The 19,043-nt window shown below is 39.1% G+C and overlaps 2 protein-coding genes across 3 annotated transcripts in view; one reads left to right on the top strand and one right to left on the bottom strand.

Annotated features, from left to right (window-relative positions):
* Positions 1 to 875: 875 nt before the first annotated feature.
* On the bottom strand, positions 876 to 1,160 carry LOC115417198 (cell cycle exit and neuronal differentiation protein 1-like). Its single transcript, XM_030131206.1, has one exon. It carries the CDS (start codon positions 1,158 to 1,160, stop codon positions 876 to 878), a length of 285 nt encoding a protein of 94 aa, XP_029987066.1.
* Positions 1,161 to 3,963: 2,803 nt separating this feature from the next.
* dagla (diacylglycerol lipase, alpha) overlaps positions 3,964 to 19,043 on the top strand; it is a 32,902-nt gene continuing 17,822 nt past the window's right edge. For both annotated transcript variants that reach the window (XM_030163243.1, XM_030163236.1), the window contains exons 1-3: positions 3,964 to 4,830; positions 18,561 to 18,662; positions 18,781 to 18,992. In XM_030163243.1, coding sequence (XP_030019103.1) covers positions 18,568 to 18,662; positions 18,781 to 18,992 — 307 coding nt within the window. In that variant the 5' untranslated portion in view covers positions 3,964 to 4,830; positions 18,561 to 18,567. The remainder of the gene's footprint in view (positions 4,831 to 18,560; positions 18,663 to 18,780; positions 18,993 to 19,043) is intronic.

The raw sequence follows: 19,043 nt of genomic DNA, 5'->3' as shown, positions 1-19,043 counted from the left end.
TAAACCGGATACTGTAATACTACTGGCTACAGCTAAGTATCTACTGGAAGATGTAAACAGACTGAACTAATACAACTCTGGTAGTTGTATAAGACATGAAAGGTTATCGATCTGTGTCATAGTTTGACCATAAAATAAAACTCTCTTACTCTACAGCATGAAGTAACCTATCTAATCTTCTCTGTCACATACATAATATACCTTAAGCTTTCACCAAAACCCCCAGTTTAAACCTCTGTATAGTCAGATTTCCTGTCTCTCAGAAAACATTATTTTGATTTGTCTTTGCTCTCTGTTTGGTTTCTTTTAAGTTTTTTCAGACATCTGTCTTCTTAGATATTAATTTCAGCAAAATATGTACAATTCATCACATTGCATATTTCCACCTGTTTTTGGCCTGCTCATGTGTTTGACTTATTTGAAAGTAAAAATAAAATCTTAGCAAAAATCTCATAACCAGTTTTAATACTCAAATTCAGCTTTAGCAGTTCTTAGCAAAGTGAACCAAGCTCATTTCTGGTATAAGAATATACATCAAATGTCAGTTATTGTGGAAACTAGATTAAATACATTAAAAGTAGCTGAGCTGAGTGTTGAGGCTTGTACACTAATACTACAGTTTCTTATGAATTAGATTACAGTTTAGGTGTGGTACTGAAGCATTTTCATGCAAACGGTATGGGTAATTATGGTCCATATACAGCCTTAATGAAAACGCAATGGTTCAAGTCACAAGTGAAAGCAGGCCAAAAAATAAAACAAACATAAAATGCACAGTGGCTCCCCATCCCATAATAGTCTGTGAACCAATCAATAAGTGATGTTCTAACTCATCAACTAAATATTTTAACTTGACATATAGTAAGGGTTTGGTTTTAATTTCTCCTTGCCATTAGCAACACTCCCAGCAAAATGGCTCCTGCAGCAATAATGGCACCACCAATAAGAAACGGTTTGAGGTGTTCCAGAGAGTCTGTGCCAGAGGCCGCAGCATCACCAGCTGCTGCCTCAGCTTCTGCTGCCCCATCCTGAGGAGGGGGATGCTCCGGTTCAGGAGTAGCAGGAGCGGGCTCTGCCTTCTGAGGGGGTGCTGGGTCCTTCTTCTCTGTTTTAGAAGCTGCTTTGGGCGCTGGAGCCCCAGACTTGGCCTTGGCTTCCATGGACACAGGGACAGAGGTGTGGTCTGGTCAGGAGGAGTCTTTATTCGGTCAGCTTTGTGCTGCTTCACTGAGGAAAAACAGCAAACAGACACAGCCAGATTATCCCTCTAAATTAGGCACAGACACCGTGTTACCTGCTCTGGTGAGTGTTGAGGCACTGACATAGGAACAAGCTTTGAAAACCCATGGGTTCTCTTTCCAGCAATGAGGCAGCAGGGCCTCAAATGTGACCTTGGAAAAAGATGACATTGATAGGAATGCTCCAGTGCTCAGAGAGACAGGAAATTGTTTTTTTTTTGTTCACAGCAGCTGTGACATAATCTTCCACTTTATGAATACTGTTCATTGCAGCTACCAATGCACAGTTTTGCAACAATCCATTAGTTTTGTTATATAGGAAGGAGGAATGGGACAGTATCAGCAAAGACAATATTCAAGGACTGAGTCTTTAAATCTGTCATCCTGAAAAACTTAATCCAGATGCAGTAATTTATACATTTAATCTGTTTCTCTGTCTTGTATTACTGTAAAGCTGCATGAGTCATATGAGCTATAAACGGAGGACAAGATGGAGGGGAGAAATAAGGACTACAGAGGCTGCCATAGAAGAAATCTGTGAAAATGCTAATAAGAAAAATAGGAATGAGGAAGGGTAAACACTGCTTAGATGATATGAAGGCATCCTAACAGATTGGACCAGACAGAATGTAAGCAGAATACGTCTTTACAAAAATGTTGCTGATTATATCCTGCAGTGATGAAATAAGGCCAAATACAGCCACTACGTACCTCTCCAACAGCTGTGCAGAAATGAGGAGAATGGGAGATGAAGGAGAAACCAGAGCAGTCGCAGGAAGTAACAATGCCCTTAATATTAGAAAATGAGAGAAGACGTAGAGATGGAGGACACTGGAAGCTAGAGGGAGGAGAATCAGAGAGGGAGAGGAGGAGAGACTGGAATATACCATCTGATCCTCAAAGCAGGGGGATTCATTTCTTGCTATATTTGGTTATTTAAATTTTTTTTTTTTTTTAAATCATAGTTTTGTCAGTTTTCATTGAGTGGATTATTATCAGTGAAGCAAACTGTGGTTTTTGATTAATTGTACAATCATGATAAGCAATTTAAATTGGGAAATTAGGAATAATTTTGTAGAAAATTCCATTAACACTGACAATCATAACTTATAATCACTATGTTAAAAATATTTCTTTTTTTTTTTTTTCTTCTTCTTCTTCTTTTTTTAAACCATTGTTATAAGAGAACGATTGCTCTGTAGTTGACTCCTCACTCATCCATCAATTTTCTCTCCTGTCCAGGGTTACAAAGACTGGACACTATCCCAGCATGCACTGGGTGAGAGCACACTTACATGACATACAGACAACACCATAGATGTTGTTGGGTGCACAAATACCATAAATGACAGAGAAGCACTGCCACTAATTTACAACGTCATGAAAAATGTACAGAATTATGCAGTGGTTCTGAATCACAACTGTTGGATGTTTTGCTACATTGCAAACATCAGGAGCAACATATATCAGTATAAATGCTGGATTTTTTATTGAAGCCCAAAGAATATTCTATATGTAATAATCAAAACGTGAATCCTGCTGCAGCTGACAGACTAGCCTGAGGTTTGATTCTATTTTCAGACACACTGTATGTGTGTCAGATAACTGTACCTCGAGGTCAACAATCTGGGGGAAAGTGAGAATTCATGTCACTGGACCTGTTGAGACCATTAATTACCTCATGAGAAATGTTCTTATTCTTATATATATATACAGATTTTTGGTGCATCTCCTGGTTGTTCAGCGGCATTAATAAAAAATGATGTTACAGCATGCGCTCATCTTCATGCGTTCATTTATGATGTGACGCTGATCCACGCCCAGATTACGTCGATCCAAAGAGAAGCATAGTGATCCAAGATAATACTCGTACAATCCACAGGTGTTTGTTAAATACAGTGTATAGTGCCTGTTGTCTGTTCGTTTTAGAAAATAAAACACAGGTGTATAGTATGAACGTGATTATATTCATTTTAGAATGAGACAGGATTTCAAGTCTCCTCTCAAGCTTTAAGTTTATTGGGAGGCTATATTTTGTTATTTTAAGTGATGTATTTTGATGTGTTGTTCTAATTGTCCTATTAATGTGTTATGCTACTCTACTATTGTAAAGCCCTTTGTTATATTATCTGTGAAAAGTACAATAGAAATAAAATTACTTGCAAACTTCTGCATAATGTTATTTGTTTAATTTTGCAGTATGCTTATACAAATAAACCAAACATGTTGTACATTTGATTTTAGATATACAAACCAAAATCTATTCTTTTAGTATAAATATGATAGGCCTATGTCGATAATCCAACCCGGTGAAGAGAATCACACTTTTGGAGGGGTTGGTTTATGCGATTAACAATCCATACGTAATTCCCAAAGCAGCCAATGATGCTGTAAATAAAGATGACTAACCCACCACCTTTACTTAGGTCATCTTTGAGCAAATCTTTCTGCATCACTATTGCGTCGCTGTGGTAACCGTAGCCTGTTAGGAGCACTGATTTTTACATCGAGATTAACGCATGCGCAAATGACGGTACATTCACAACAGGAAATGCCTCTATGTTCTTTTTTTTTTTTGTATTTTTGCTTTTGAAATAACGTATTGATTAAAATATCTGTAGACAGGCATGATTTTTGATGAACGACGTCAGAACGCCGCAAGACGCTGCTAGTGAAAAAAAAAAAAAAAAAAAAAAATCATGGAAAAAAAAAATGCGTAAAATCTCCGTTGACGTCCAGGAGTGGCAGCCTCTTGGAGAACAGGAGTCTCTTTGAACCAGTTGCTGATTCCTTGACATTCACAAACCACCAGTGGCGCCGTTCCTCCGCAGGATCCGCAAAGTGCCTGCCATTTACTAAAACGTATCAGGTGTGCGTAAAAGGAAAGCACTAAGGTATTTGCGCAGCAGAATACGGAAGGGGAATAGCAAATCCGTACGTATCTTTTTTGTGGGAGAAATATCTGAGGGGATGGGCCACTTTCTCGGGGAATGCTGCTGCCGTTTAGCCACTATCCGTGTTTGGGGTTCGGGAGTAGTCCGGCTCGTGGCTCACGTAAGCGGCTAAAGAAACCGTGAGGACCGGGCGGCACGTATCGGCAGTCAAACCCGAAGGGACCGCTGGCTTTGTGGATAGAAATGATCACACCGAGTGCCGACGGAGAGACGGGAAAATGACCCACAGCCAGTGAGTGCGCGAGCGAGGGAGTGAGTGAGTGAGTGCGCGAGGTGCCACAGCCGACGACGTGTTGCAATTAAGCCGCGCGAGAGAGACCCATCCCCGGCGGTTTAGTCCAGAAACCACCGTTAAATCAACCAGGCTTCGATGGCATGTACGAGGCTTCCCTGACACCCGGCGGAGAACAAGGGAAGCACCGGGTCTTTCACGGATTCGGGACCGTTTACCCGCCTGTTGTAATGACGTCTGTACGGTTCTTATAATTCCATCGGCGAAGCGTTTTGAGAATCCAAGCCACCAGCCCCAGAGCCGGTGTCGGGGAGAGCGGGACTGAGGCGGGTCGGCAGTCCGGGGGATATGGGAGAGCGAGAGGAACCGATGCAGTGGGTCTTGGCAAGACATCGTCAAAATACAGGTGAGCAGGTTGAGGACACCGACTGAATGACACCCGACACACTTGATTTCACCCAGCCTTTATACACAAGCTGCACGGACGCTCTGACCCGGCTTTTACCCCATGTTTTAGCCCAGGTTGGAGACAGTCTTATATAGGCCACATCTCCATTAGCTAGGCCTGCAGGAAGCCACCTTAAGCACTTATCTGGATAAAATGAGATGACATAGATACTACTGCCACCGCTGCTTATCGACTTGTTGGAATCCCACATTTCCATACTGTTGCACAAGTGCACATACAGTTTTTCTATCCTGTCATACCTGATGTTATTTCCTAGAGTGAATGCAATGAATTAGAAAGAGTCAATCTGACAAATGCCAGTCACATTCTGGGTTATTTCTAAGTAAAAGAGGCCAAACAGTGTTGAATCATTCACTTTCAGAGATGACAGACCCAGACATTACCAGAAAAGCTGCTGACTAAATTTTCTGTTTATTGAGGAATTAACTGACAAGTGCACTGGACTTTTAAACACAAGAAGTCTTAAATATAACCTGACTGAAAAAAGAAGCGACAATAAGGGGAATGTCACATCTGTTTGTCACTCAGCCTACCTAATAGATATTTTTGGTGCTCTCTTGTCTCACTTTGTGTCAGGGATATCCTTTTCCTATGAGAATTATTATTAAGGTAAGTTATACAAGTGTGAATCCTTTTACTGAGCAAAGTTTCATCACCAAAATGAATTAGTAATTACAGGCATTTCATATGAGGTGGTGGTATGTTGTGATTTTCTGTTTCAATCCAAAGCACCAGATAATTCATTTATGTGCACAGGTTTTGATGACATCTTAATCTGTACATATGGTGATGGCTTGTTTTTTTTTTTACCTAAGGTCTGCAAGAGGCTCTCAAATGACTGCCAAGGATCAGTGTACAGCAACTTTCTAATCCTCCTCGCAACCACATGTCATTAATGGCTATTCTGTGGAGTGTCTGTGCTTGGCATTTAGTGATGTGATTTTTAGGTGCTAAGTGCACAGACTGTTCTGACTTCAGTTAATCAAAGAATGATAGAAAATAAGACTAAATGGAGCTGTGTTGAGAAAGACAAGAATACATTTCCTCAGAATATATTGGCCAACCATGTAAGGCTGCATCAGATCCTGTGTTTACATTTGCTTCAGTGGTATCTCTGTAGACTACAACTCCAGTGGAAACCAGCAGCCTCCAGGGAGTCCTGGCATATATTGTCTCTGTATTTACTCTGTTTCAGTGTGTGCAGTGTAGGTTTCTCATTCCTCCCTTTGTGTCAAAAATGGTCTGCTCCTCTGCTTCATTAATGACTTATTATGATTAAGCAAAACTTTATGGACCTGGTGATTGGATGTCACAGGTAGGAATCATTCCATTTTGCGTAATGTAGTATTTGATTGCTTTGTTTCTTCAATGATTGATTCATTGAAGAATAATTGCTAATTTGTCATAACATTGTCTTTTGGCAACACAGATTAGAAATAATCAAGCCTCGTTCCTGTATATTCAGGACAAAGGATTTCATTGGAAGGGAGCAGTCGTTTTAATCTGAGTTAGAGTTTTTATTAAGACTATTACTTAACAGGTGAAACTTTGTTGCATAGATACCAAAAACTCAGAGCCATAGTTATTTTTTTTAAAACAATTTTTATTTCTCAATTTTTAACAGTACAATACAGTCTCCTCAGTTTGCGGAGCAGGAAAAGAGGAAAAAAAAACAGATGAAAAGAACAGCCTGTGTTGGTGTCAGAATATTAAGGACCCTTAATAGAAACATTTGTCTCTGAATGTCAGCCATTTTCCCCAGTTTTTCATAAAGAGATTTTCTTTTAACTTCAGTTTATATGTCAGATGTTCCATGACAAGTATATCATCTATGATTGAAATCCATTGTTTATAAGAAGGAGCATCAGTCTTAAGCCAGTTCTTTGTTAAGGCCTTCTTCCCGGCCACCAGGAGGATCTTGACAAGATATCTGTCTTCTTTATGCACTGATTCCTCCAAATGTCCGAGGTACAGAACAAGATAAGAATTGGGGATTGCATATCCCAACACATCAGAGAATTGAGGGAACCTTCCCCCAGAAGGGTTTGATATTTGAGCATTTCCAAAACATGGGTGTGATCTGAATCCATGTGATTACAAAGTCCCCAACACTGCTGTTGAGTATTCGTTTGTTTACTTTTAATTTTAGGTGTGATAAAATAACGAATTAGATTTTTCCAATTAAATTCTCTCCATTTAGGTGACTGTGATGTTGATTGGTGTGTTTCCCACATATCGTACCATATCCCCTCTGGGATCTCCTCACCCAGCTCTCTTTCCCATTTGGTTTTAACATACAATGTTGAATCATTTCTAGAATTCATCAAACAACCATGCAAAACTGACACAGCTTTTGGGACAGCATGTCCATAAGCTTGTATAAGTAGCTTTATGATAGGATGTATTTTATCCTCACTTGTTTTAATGCCATAGTTATTTTTAATAAATGTTTGGATGATTACTTTCTTAATCAGTTTTGGTTTGCTGGTTAATGTCAGTTGGAGCGCATCACCTTTTCACTACTTTCTGATTTTTTCACATCTTATTGAATAACTTATACTTATTAATTAATGGTCAAAATGCCTCGATTCATAAATAATTTCAAACAAAATACAGACAACTCCATCCAATCTCAATACAGTATTTGTTATGATCATTTTTAAATATTGAATGTAGTGTCATATTAAATACTTTATAGAGTCATGTCATCTGTTTACATATATAGGCTGCATAGTGGAGGCGTGATGGTTTGAGGAGGAGACTGGACATTACTATGACTAAAAAGAAACACAACTTTGACATTTAAGAAAATCTGATAAAAATCTATTTATATCTGTACCAATATTTGCTTAATTGTGAAATAACACAAATACAAGTGTGTATACTGAATTATACTATGTATAATTGTCTTTAAATTAAAGGCATCAAATGAACCATGTATTTAGCTATAAATATTTGTGTTAAAATAATTTTGACAAATTGATGACTATCAGTGCAGGTGCTTAGCTAGGTGGTGCATTTACATGTCCCCTCAAACATATATGTATCTGCAGCAGTCATCTATAGATAGCTGCCCAATACAAGATGGTTTTAAAAAATCTAATTGTTAAAGTAACATAAAACATTCAGCATGCTGATGAAAACCAGTTGCTGCAGAAGTGTGAGCATGGATAAAACGGCAACAGTTATTTTCATTATCTGACCAGATAAAATGACAAACACATCCCTGCATGGTTGGTGGCAGAAAGCCACAGACAGGTTGGCAGAGCACATATGTTAACACCCCAACACAAAAAACATTCATGTATACACAAACACACACATGCAATCGGCAGTGCACATACTATCACATCAACTAAAGGAAGAGAAAATGGAGTGGGAAGAGGTGAAAGGGATTGAGTGGGTGGCAGTGGGAGAAAAAGATGGAGAAAGAGGCAGAGGGAGAGTAGGAGTGAGTGGCACATGGCTTTCAGTCTAAAAAAAGATGAGCAACACGAAACCAAAACCAGAATCTGGATTAGCTAGATAAGGAAGAGGAGGGGGACAGAGAGATGCAAGAGAAGGCTAGAGGAGAAAATGTAGGTTTCCTCTGCACCAAAAATGGTGCAGATGCACACGCTCAGTTTCATGCTCGTACATGTCCTCTAAAATATGAATACTGAATGAGTGTGTGGGTAGATGGAGAAGAAGAAGAGTGCATGAGGATGGGAAGATAGAAGACAAGAAGGGAAAAGGGTGAGAGAGGCAGGAGAGGAAAAGATTGTCTAGGATGGGCAGGATCCACTGTTATGTGACTGTATAAGGAGAGACAGGATCATTAGAATCAGCAGGAGTAGAGCCAGGAACATGACAAATGCCAAAGACAATCTTGATCTGAGCAGAGTGTAACACTGACCCAGGCAGAAAAAGAGAGAGACTGGAGCAGATGGATGTATGACTGAGAGCAGAGGAGATGGAGAGATTCGGGACTATTGCGGTCGTGCAATCAACCTGGTAAAACCTTTGCACTTCCACCAGACATTCTCATTCGTCTGGCTGTCGTGAATTATTGTACCCAACACTTGACACAAACTACGCACAGGACAGGAAGTCTGTACCTGTGTGAATATTTGCCCATGGAGTCTTTTTTAATGTCCATAAATATCACTCAACACTGTTGCGAGCTCCTTCTGTCAGGCAGCAGTCTTGGCACTTCTTATATTTGAATTAAACTATATACTGAACACACACTCTGACTTTACTGTTTTTCTGTAGTGTATGTACAGGCAGGATGGCATTGAAGAGACTGCTTATCCACAATTTTCTCAGCTATTTTTAAACATATTACATTCTTATTTGAAAAATGAAGCATCATGTTACTATTTAATTGATCAGGATATCCTTATTTGCACCCAGTACACTGCAGTGAATGTCAGGTATTGTTTTCAAATGACTTTGGACTCATTTGAGTTGTGTAGACAGGACACACCTTAGTTTATGTTGATTTTTGTTTTACCTATGTCTTGTGTTCATCCTATTGAAACCTTATGCAGCTGGCATGTAAATGTTTTAAGGCTTGTTGACTTGGCCAGTTTAAAACTGGGACAGATGAATTCTATCTTTAAACCACAGATCTGTCTGATCATGTCCACAGATATTTCTGCATCTTTATACACAGAGTGACAAATTTTGGAGGTTTTTGTGTATTGCAGTAGTGGGTATGTATGCTCATACAGGGGGTCAGCCCACAAAAATGTTACACTTTTCAATAAAAAATGTGTGATGTCATTTTGACGTGTTGGACCATTATAATTACAATATGTTGTACAAAATGTTTACAGACTGATTTCACATTCACTGACCAAAATGATTTGGTTTCTGCTCATAGTCCTGTTGAGTCAATGATGTGAAATGGGATGATGAGTCAATGATGTGAAATCCAGAATGCATTGCATCACCAACACAGCTTCCTATTTCTAAGGAAAAAAAAACATACATCCTTTTTTTACTATCGGCCTAAATATGTAAGCCTTAAAACAAACCAACAGTGACTGTAATAATACAGTTAATCCTGACCTTTAATTATCAAACCTTGTATCAACTTGTCTCCTCTTATAGGACAAAGGGGAGGCTGTTCATTTGTAGTTCCCTCAGTGAGAACAGAGCCTGTAGTTGAGGGCGTATATACAGGGGTTGGACAAAATAATGGAAACACCTTCACGTCAAGATGATAATGCCCCAATCCATACAGCTAGAATTGTTAAAGAATGGCATGAGGAACATTCTAATGAAGTTGAGTATCTCGTATGGCCGGCACAGTCCCCAGACCTCAACATTACTGAGCATTTATGGTCAGTTTTAGAGATTCAAGTAAGACGTCGATTTCCATCGCCATCATCTCTAAAAGAGTTGGAGGGTATTCTAACTGAAGAATGGCTTAAAATTCCTTTGGAAACAATTCACAAGTTGTATGAATCAATACCTCAGAGAACTGAGGCTGTAATTGCCGCAAAAGGCGGACCTACACCATATTAAATTATATTTTGTTGATTTTTTAAGGTGTTTCCATTATTTTGTCCAACCCCTGTATATCCATACCCATTGTGAGGTACACGTGGCACAGACCACACCTGCCCCTCCTCCCCCACTGAATGAGTCGGATGGGAACCGGCCACCCCGCATGCGCCTCCCTGCTGACCCCCCTCCCCCCAGATTACACACCACCACACCAAGAGATCAATTCCACAGGAAACACTGTGTATGTATATATAAATCTTTTTCTCACCCACCTGAGTGGTGTCTCCTTTAGACTTGGGTCCTCTACCAGAGGTCTTGGAGCCTGAGGGTTCTGCACAGGATCTTGGCTGTTCCTAGGACTGTGCTCTTTCGGTCAGAGATCTCTGATGTTATTCCTGGTATCTGCTGGAGCCATCCTCTCAGCTTGGGGGTCACTGCCCCTAGTGCCCTGATCACTACTCTTACCACTGTTGCCTTCACACCCCACATTTTCTCTATCTCCTCTTTCCTCCTTGCTGTACCATCTTTGTATGAGGATGAGGTACAATGCTGTACCTCATCAATCTCTAGCTGTGATAGCAACTTTGTATTGCGGATATTTGAACACTGAGCTAAGAGCTGTTTCTTAGTCAGTGAGGATGTAGGGTTTTGAAGCAACAATTTCTCCCACATCCTCTGTATGGACCCTCTCTCCCTAGGATTGCTACCGTAGTAACACTGCATCAGTACAATGTTCTTTTCTCTGTTCCATGAGTGTCTTGTTCCAGTAATGCTCATTGTCTCCAGTAACACTCATTCTGAGGTATAGGTGTATAGCATAAAGGGCCTTGCCCAAGGGCCCACCTGGATCCATGTTTCATTCCTGCTGGGATTCAAACCGGCGATATATATCTCAGAAAATATGTTTGGAAAAAGTTTGTGCAATATGAAAATCTTTGGAATTCATTATAACTGAGTAAAATTAGTTACAACTTATATATGAGCAACTAGAGTGGGGTGATATGGCCATAATAAATATATTACAATAAGAAAATAAGTTGCATTTTAAATTTTTGTTGAGCATCTGTTGGCTCCAGAGGAACTATCTTGATTTTGTAATTTAGTAATTTTCACAATTTTCAGAAAGCAAAACCTTGATGAATTAATTCATTTTGAATTGTCCTGCCCTAACGGATCTTTTTACCCTTCAATTTTCAAATGCTACAAAAGTACCTTTGGTTAATTTTTAGACCTTAACTAATGTTAATTGACAAACCAGAATTCCACACTGTTTTGTTGCAGTGACGTGTCATCCTGGAGGAAGCCCCAGGTATCAAATTCCTTTATATGACAAAGGCTTAACATTTCTGACCTGTTTGTTTTCAGACCAGTTTGTTATGTGCAGAGATGTTTGTAGATAAAGCGAATGTTTGGAAGAACTGTCTGTAGAGATAATGTTACATTTCCTAAAGCCTATAGTGTATGCGAAATAACACATTACAGATTTCACTTAATCACAGTTTATATGGAGTATACATCGAACATTTCCAAAGCCATAATGAAATGAGGTCAGTTAAACATTTTGCATGCTGTTGCTACCTGCCCCTACTCCTGCCTTTGCATGTTTGTTTCAATAAGTCCATGTCAAAGACAAAGCTGTAATGATGGACGCGGAGCCCTGTCATTGTTGTTACATCATTGTTGTTGCATCACGTGGGGATGGGCCTGGGCCTGGCACAAAGTAGCACACAGTGTGGAACACAAAAGCCTTGCTCACGTGCAGCAATATGTCTCAATCTTTTGACAAAAACACATGTCATTTGGACTCTGATGGAGTCACTGGCTGTGGATGTGATTGAAGAGTTTGCATGAGTCATGCTGCATGCAGAGCACGCTGTCACAGGAGAGTATGGGACAGCAGCTCAGCCTAGAGTCATCTGTGAAGTAAAGTTGCCTTAAAGGTCAGGATTTTTAGATGTCTCTACTCTTGATGTTCGCTTCTGAACACAGCTGAGCTTGTGGCGTTTGCAGATTCTTTGAATGGAATATATTTATTGCTTGAAGACATATACAATCTAGTTTATAATTCCAGGTTATTAACAAGATTAAGAAGTTTTTATTCAACAATATACAAACAGCAAATAGGCCTCGCATTCATGTTTAAGTTGTATGCTTAAAATAAGCTGAATGCCATAAAACAGACAAAAGCAAAAAGTATTTGTGCTTTTAAATCTTATATTGTTTATATTGAAGAATACTTCTACAACCCATGACAATCATCACATTTTCTGAGAGAGCCACACTGTGAGCCCTCATTATTTTTGCTTACTGTTAGTGTGATTACTGTTGATCTTGGGAGGGAAAAAAAGGAATATTATTTTAAAAATATCTGACAGAAAAAAAAAATGTTTACAGGAACATTTATTGTAATGTGTGTATCATGTATCAGTATGGATGTGGGATGAAAAACATGGTGCATCTGCTAATGTCTACAGTAGAAACCAAACAACTACACGACTAATAGGCTAACATCTCAGGGGTGATGGATGAGAAAGCCCTTGAGGAGGCAAGTGCTATTAGTGAGGATGCTGGGTCGAGACTTGTGCTGATTTCCAGAGCCCTTTTACATGGAATCAGGCTGACAGAGCCCATTTCGTCAGAGGTCACTGCTGATTACTCGTAGACAGAACTGATTTCATGTGTGTCTGTCCAGCTTGATAGATGTGCTATACCAGGATCACTGTTACCTTGTTTTCTACTTTAAACTGGAGACCACACAGAAAATGAATGCTTGTAATCAAGAAAAATTTAGATCGTAGGTATCAAATTTGATCTTAAAGACAATCTCTGTGGTCTTTGATAAGATTTTATTGATACCAGTGGCATTATTGATTCTGCCTTGTCTAATTAAGTCATAGTAATCTTAATAATGTAGTTGTCTTAGTCTGTGAGTTTTGTATATGAGAGGAGGAAAACACAGGCCTAGGTAGATTTCCAGAGCCAGTGTCTTATTTTCTCTGAGTCTGAACACACAAGCCTGAAACAGTTTTGCTGGCCCAGAGCTGATGACCAAGTCGAGCTGGCTTTAGAAGAAATCTGTCATCATCTAAAATGGATGAAATGGAAGAATATTTGTACAGCTTTCATTTCCATTATTGTTTTCTTAGTCAATGAAATAATCTACTTAGCCTGCTTGTGCAACGCTAATGTTATTATAACATATTCACTCTCAGTAGTGGATGCATCGGCTGAGATGGGAAGTGGTGGCACTTGAGTGTCAAATACATAGCATTCCTGCTATTTAAGCCCATGCTGTAGAGAAGGATCTTTCAGTATATGGATGTTTCAGTATATGTGAAATAATCATTTTACAGACACAAGTACCAGTGCTAGTCATCTTTCCTCATGATATAAGGCCACCATTCTTCTTTGCTTCACCTTTGCTAGGTTTCCAGTTGCATACACGCATAAGCTTGACATCATTATGTGTAATGCACAACTGTCATAAAACTGTCAGCATAGATGGATGGATCTGATATTCTTCAATACACATGATTTTAAAGGATCATGAAACAGTTCTTAATTCTCCATTGTAGTCACAGTTCTTAAAAGGTTAAAAGAATATTTTTGTGTGGTGTTGTTGGCACACCAGGTATATTGATCACCATAGAACCTTAGGAGAAATCAATCAGAAACATTGATTGACCTTATTGCTATAATTACTGTAGTGTGATGAATGTCTTAAAAATGAGACTAAGGCTTGACAAAGCTTGACAAATACAGAAAACAAACTAGAGTAATGTAACAGAGCGGTCATAACTAACCAACTGAGGAATTTACTCTTAACAGTTATATCTATTTATTCTTTATATGAATGAAGTTTATCTGTATAAACAAGACAATTTGTGGCATCATGCACGACTATAAACTATAAATGATTGTACAGCTTGTTATGACCTTGCTAGGAATGAAGTGGCTTAGTAAAGGATGGATGAATGGAAGGAATGAGGTAGTGTAGCCTCATTCCTCCCATTTTTACTGGAGGAAATTTACAGAATAGATCAGAACCTTAAATTTCAATAAGGTCATACTGCAACTGTCTCATTTAAGTCATAATTATGTCATAGTGTTGTTTTTCCACTTTTGAGGTCTCTACTGGGACTTTAAACCATATCGTACCAACAGGCCTGGAGGAGAGTGCTGATAACAAAGTCCCTGGCGGTCTAGTGTGTGCTTTCTTCATCTGAGGGATCTGCTTGATCTCACTGGCCTGATTGTTTTAGCCTAAATGAGATTTTGAGCGGTGGGGTTGGACGGGGGGGTGGATTTGATTCTCTATTGAGTTTTCCCCCCCTTTTTCTCTGCTCCTTCCCTTCAACTGCTCTCTTTAGTGTTACTTTAACCCAGAAAGAGTTTTACGAGTAGCTGCAAGGTGATTTCAGTCACATGAACACATTCACATGTCCTTGTTCCTTCCCTCTGTCATGTTACTACAAAGCCAAGGAGGCACTAAGTAAATTACGAACTGAAAACTGCTGGTATACAACTGTGTCAGTGTTTTGGTTGAATTTTCTCTCCTTATTTTGTAATTTTATGTTGTATTCTCTTCATGCTGTCTCCTTTTTTAAATGAATATTCATAGGAAGTAACCATGCTCGGTGTTGGGGTGTCAAACCACACTCAGAGGCTGCAAATAAACAGGTTCATCTTCCAAATAAACACTACTGATTTTACTGATGTTCCTCCTCTTTGGCTGAATGAGTGCTAGTCAGAGAAACCACTTGCTGCAGTGTTTTGGTTGGATGGAAAACCTTCATACTGTCACTTCACTGAAAATAGTCTGACCCCCTCTCTTTTGATGCAGTCATGTGTTTTTATAGCTAGGACTCCATTTTTGATATTTCAATGGTATTAGATGTGACAACAGCAAATAAATTCATAGTAATTGGGCATGAAATGTCCTGCAATATTTGTGCCCAATTTGTGAAATCACTGTGTCCACGAGTTGTATTATATCTGCAGGGTAGATTTTTCAAAGGCAGCTTCGAATTATACATTCATGAGCTTCCAACATGTGGATGTGACAGTTTCATTGTGACAACTGCTGCACTGTTTGTTGAGTCTCAGCTAAGTGGGATGAACCCTTTTTTATCCATGAAACAAGTAGGGCTTTTCCAGCTTTGTAAATGTGGGTGAGATGAAAAAGCACAATGAAGGAAACACTTTAAATTAATTGTAACATGAATGTGAGTTTTATGACTTGTCAAGTGCATGTTTAGCTTTGTGGTCATGTTTTTATTCATGCTTTCTGCCTTTATACTTCATAGCGTTTGTATAGGTGAATGGTTTTCCACCTATGTGACACTGTAGCCCCCTTTTACACAGCACTTCTGTTGCAGGAATATTTCGCCTTTATTCCGGTACAACATCAGCGTAAACGAAATGGTATAGTCATTTGGTCCCACCTTTTTAGTTGTTGTTTAATGCAAATTTAAAGTAACCACAAACCAGTTCTACCAGTCATTATTTCCTGTCAGTAGATTCGGTGAAATATTGTCATGTAATAAAACAGTTATATTTATTTGCCTCAAGTGGAAGAATGTTTGCTATTTTGTCTAGCACTATCAGGTTTATCACAAAACCCATCCAGATCCACATTTGTGAACGGTTCATTTTCAGCACATTGATAATAATTGGCTAAGAAATAATATCTGGATAAATCAGGCTTTTTTATGAAAAGAGGGGATGTTGCTCTTATTCAACGCTATCAGCATTATAAGGTCTTTTTTTCAGTAACATTCAAGGCAAATTGAATGAAAACAGAGTGATCATGGTGTAAAGCATGGCTGGCCATGGATTAGCATGAACTGTAGTACAGAATGCGTCTCTATCCAGTTTAATTCTCAATATCAATCAGACACTGTATTGGGAAAGCACTTTCACAGATATTCATGGTACTTAGATGATCAATCCCAATAACTGTAATAAGTTGTTTGTTGTTGTTGTTGTTGTTAACATTATTACATGTGCTGATCATATTTTATCCAAAGTCCAGTGGGTATAGTAGTATTGGGAATACGTTCACACAAAATCCCCAGTGTTTTGTTGTTTGTTGTAGTAAAAAGTGTTTATAAAACTACCTCTCCACCAGATCTGCTCAGAGGAAGTGCCGGTGTTCTGTTATACTCTACACATCCCTACTGAGAGCTATGTAGGTGGTAGCACAAATGCCTCAATGAATGCTTTTATCTTTGCTTGAATTCTTCCTTTGGAGGTAATTACCGTAGATGCATTCTCTTTCCAACACAGTTTTAGAATAATATGATCTTTTCACATACGTCAATTTATTTTGAAGGTTATGTCTTAAAGTTTGTTGGGATCACAGTTGTTCTTTGATAAGTTTTACGCATTAAATTAGTCCATCTGTTTAAATGTACTGAATGAGCACATGAAGCATGATTTGGTATGATGAATGACAATAATTTGGTCAGAGGTAAAGAGGTCTTACACAGAGTTTTTAAGTAGAAAAACCCATGCTCTCTGCTGGATATGACTATTGGCACCTCAAATAATATTGTGTTTTGTTGTTGTTATTTGTGTTAGTACTGAAGAGAGATGCAGCTTGTTAGATCTGTCTTAAGTAAGAGAAGTGCACCTTTCATTATCATTAGTACATGAAGCAACCCAAACCACTGTTACTGCACCTATTTGTTCATCATTTACACTTAAAAGGATGCATGTCACACGACATTGTTAAACACAAAGCCCAGCAGCACCACAGGTGTTTTTTTTTTCACAGTGAGCAGCTGTGTATAGCAGCTTTTACTGTCACCATCTGAAGTGTTACTGTTCAATGCATACTTGGACTCTTACCTAAACTTTATGAGTTAGGACAGGAACGACAAACATGTCACCCTGTGAATGCACTGGCATGCACAATGAAATAAACATGAATACTTAGCAGAGTGTATTTCAACAGAGCTGTGCATAATGTGCAGAAGGAATGAGATGAATAAGGTCAAGAAACAAAAGTGTGAAGACATTTTTTAAAATGTACCAAAGCAATGCCAAACAAAGAATTTTGCTGCTTCACTAAATTGTACTTTGTTGTACTTGGCTCCGTGGACCAATCTGACTAACAGCCTTTTTTTTGCACAGTTACACATCACTTTCTGTGTTATTCTGCTCAATGTAACATCCTGGATCTTGCCGCTTATTCTTGTTGCTTTGTGATCCTACCAATCTGTTACAATTTAAAAAAAAAAATAGTATGGAAATTATGAACATTTTCATAACTGCCTTAAGAATCCTTTTACAATGAGCATATCTCATCCTGAATCTCATTTTTCCAGACAATGCTGCAAATATTATTTGTGCTCTTTGATGCAGGAACAATACTGTGACAGTAGAGTGAAATAGAGGGGTTAACAATAGGTAAAAAAAAAACATTTTTAAATGGTACAAAGAAGCAGAGGAGTAATTGGTATTGACTGAATGAAGCCATAAAGTTAATTTGTGCAGCTTTATCTGTCTGCCCTATTTTTAAACATTATACAGTGACTAGCTTTAACGTCAAGGATGGCATAATTTTGGTCAGAGTTGGAAGAAGTCGTTCTTTCTATGCAACATCAACAACACTCTATAAAGGCTGTATCAGCCTGTATGAGCACCATAAGGCCTGCATCAGCCTCCCTGTGGCTCCTTCTCTCCCTGCTGTTTCTCATTCGTTGCATTTCACATTTCATTTCAGTTTAGCCCAGGGGCTTCTCAAGTAAACTTACAAAGCTTTTTCCACAGTACGAATGGAGAAAGTGGCATAAAAGAAGCTTTTTATATGTGGCGATCAGCAGTGTGGAACCATCATATTTCAAAGCTGGTTCTCATTCTATTGTTCATTAAGTGGTGCATTTTCTCTGCATCCCTTCACCCACTTAGTTGCATCTATTCTACCTACCATTATCATCCACTCTTCTCTTTGGAAGTCTATTTCTGTTATAATCCCTGCAGCCCTCTCTCATTTTTTTTTTTTTTTTTTTTTTTTTTTTTAGATTTTGCTCACAGTGACGATGCTGAGCTTTGAGCAAAGCCTGACCTGTTCTGTGCTGCAGAGACATGTGTCTGTATCCTGTAAATCTGTCATGTGTTTATAGTTAGTTTGAAGTTGTTTTTCTTTTGTTTTGGTGTTTCCACAGGGCAGTGATGCCTGGCATGGTGATGTTTCGGCGGCGCTGGTCAGTTGGCAGTGATGACCTGGTGCTGCCCGCCCTCTTCCTTTTTCTTTTACACTGCATCTGGTGAGTCAGTGTTTCTATATATGTATATTTTTTGCATTTAGTTAATTGAATTTGTCTTTTCTTTTTGATGACATTTTTTTTATGCCATTACTGTATATCTCTTGTGTTTGGCTCGCAGGTTGGTGGTTCTGTCTGTGGTTCTGTTCGGCCTCCCCTATGGTTCAGACCAGTCCTGCTCAGTAACACTGGTGGACCATGGCCGAGGGTACCTGGGCATCTTGGTCAGCTGCCTTATCTGTGAGAGCGCCATCATGTGGCTGAGCATGAGGGGCAGCATTCTGTACACACAGCCCAGGGAGGCTGTGCAGTATGTCCTCTACATACGACTGGGTAAGACATACAGGCAACTGAAGCTCTGTTTTAATGCTGGATAACATCTGT

This window comes from Sphaeramia orbicularis, chromosome 3, assembly GCF_902148855.1.
Source record: "Sphaeramia orbicularis chromosome 3, fSphaOr1.1, whole genome shotgun sequence".
In the NCBI taxonomy this organism is placed as follows: Eukaryota; Metazoa; Chordata; class Actinopteri; order Kurtiformes; family Apogonidae; genus Sphaeramia; species Sphaeramia orbicularis.
Note: the sequence above shows the minus strand (reverse complement) of the source record. Positions and strands in the feature narration are given on the sequence as shown.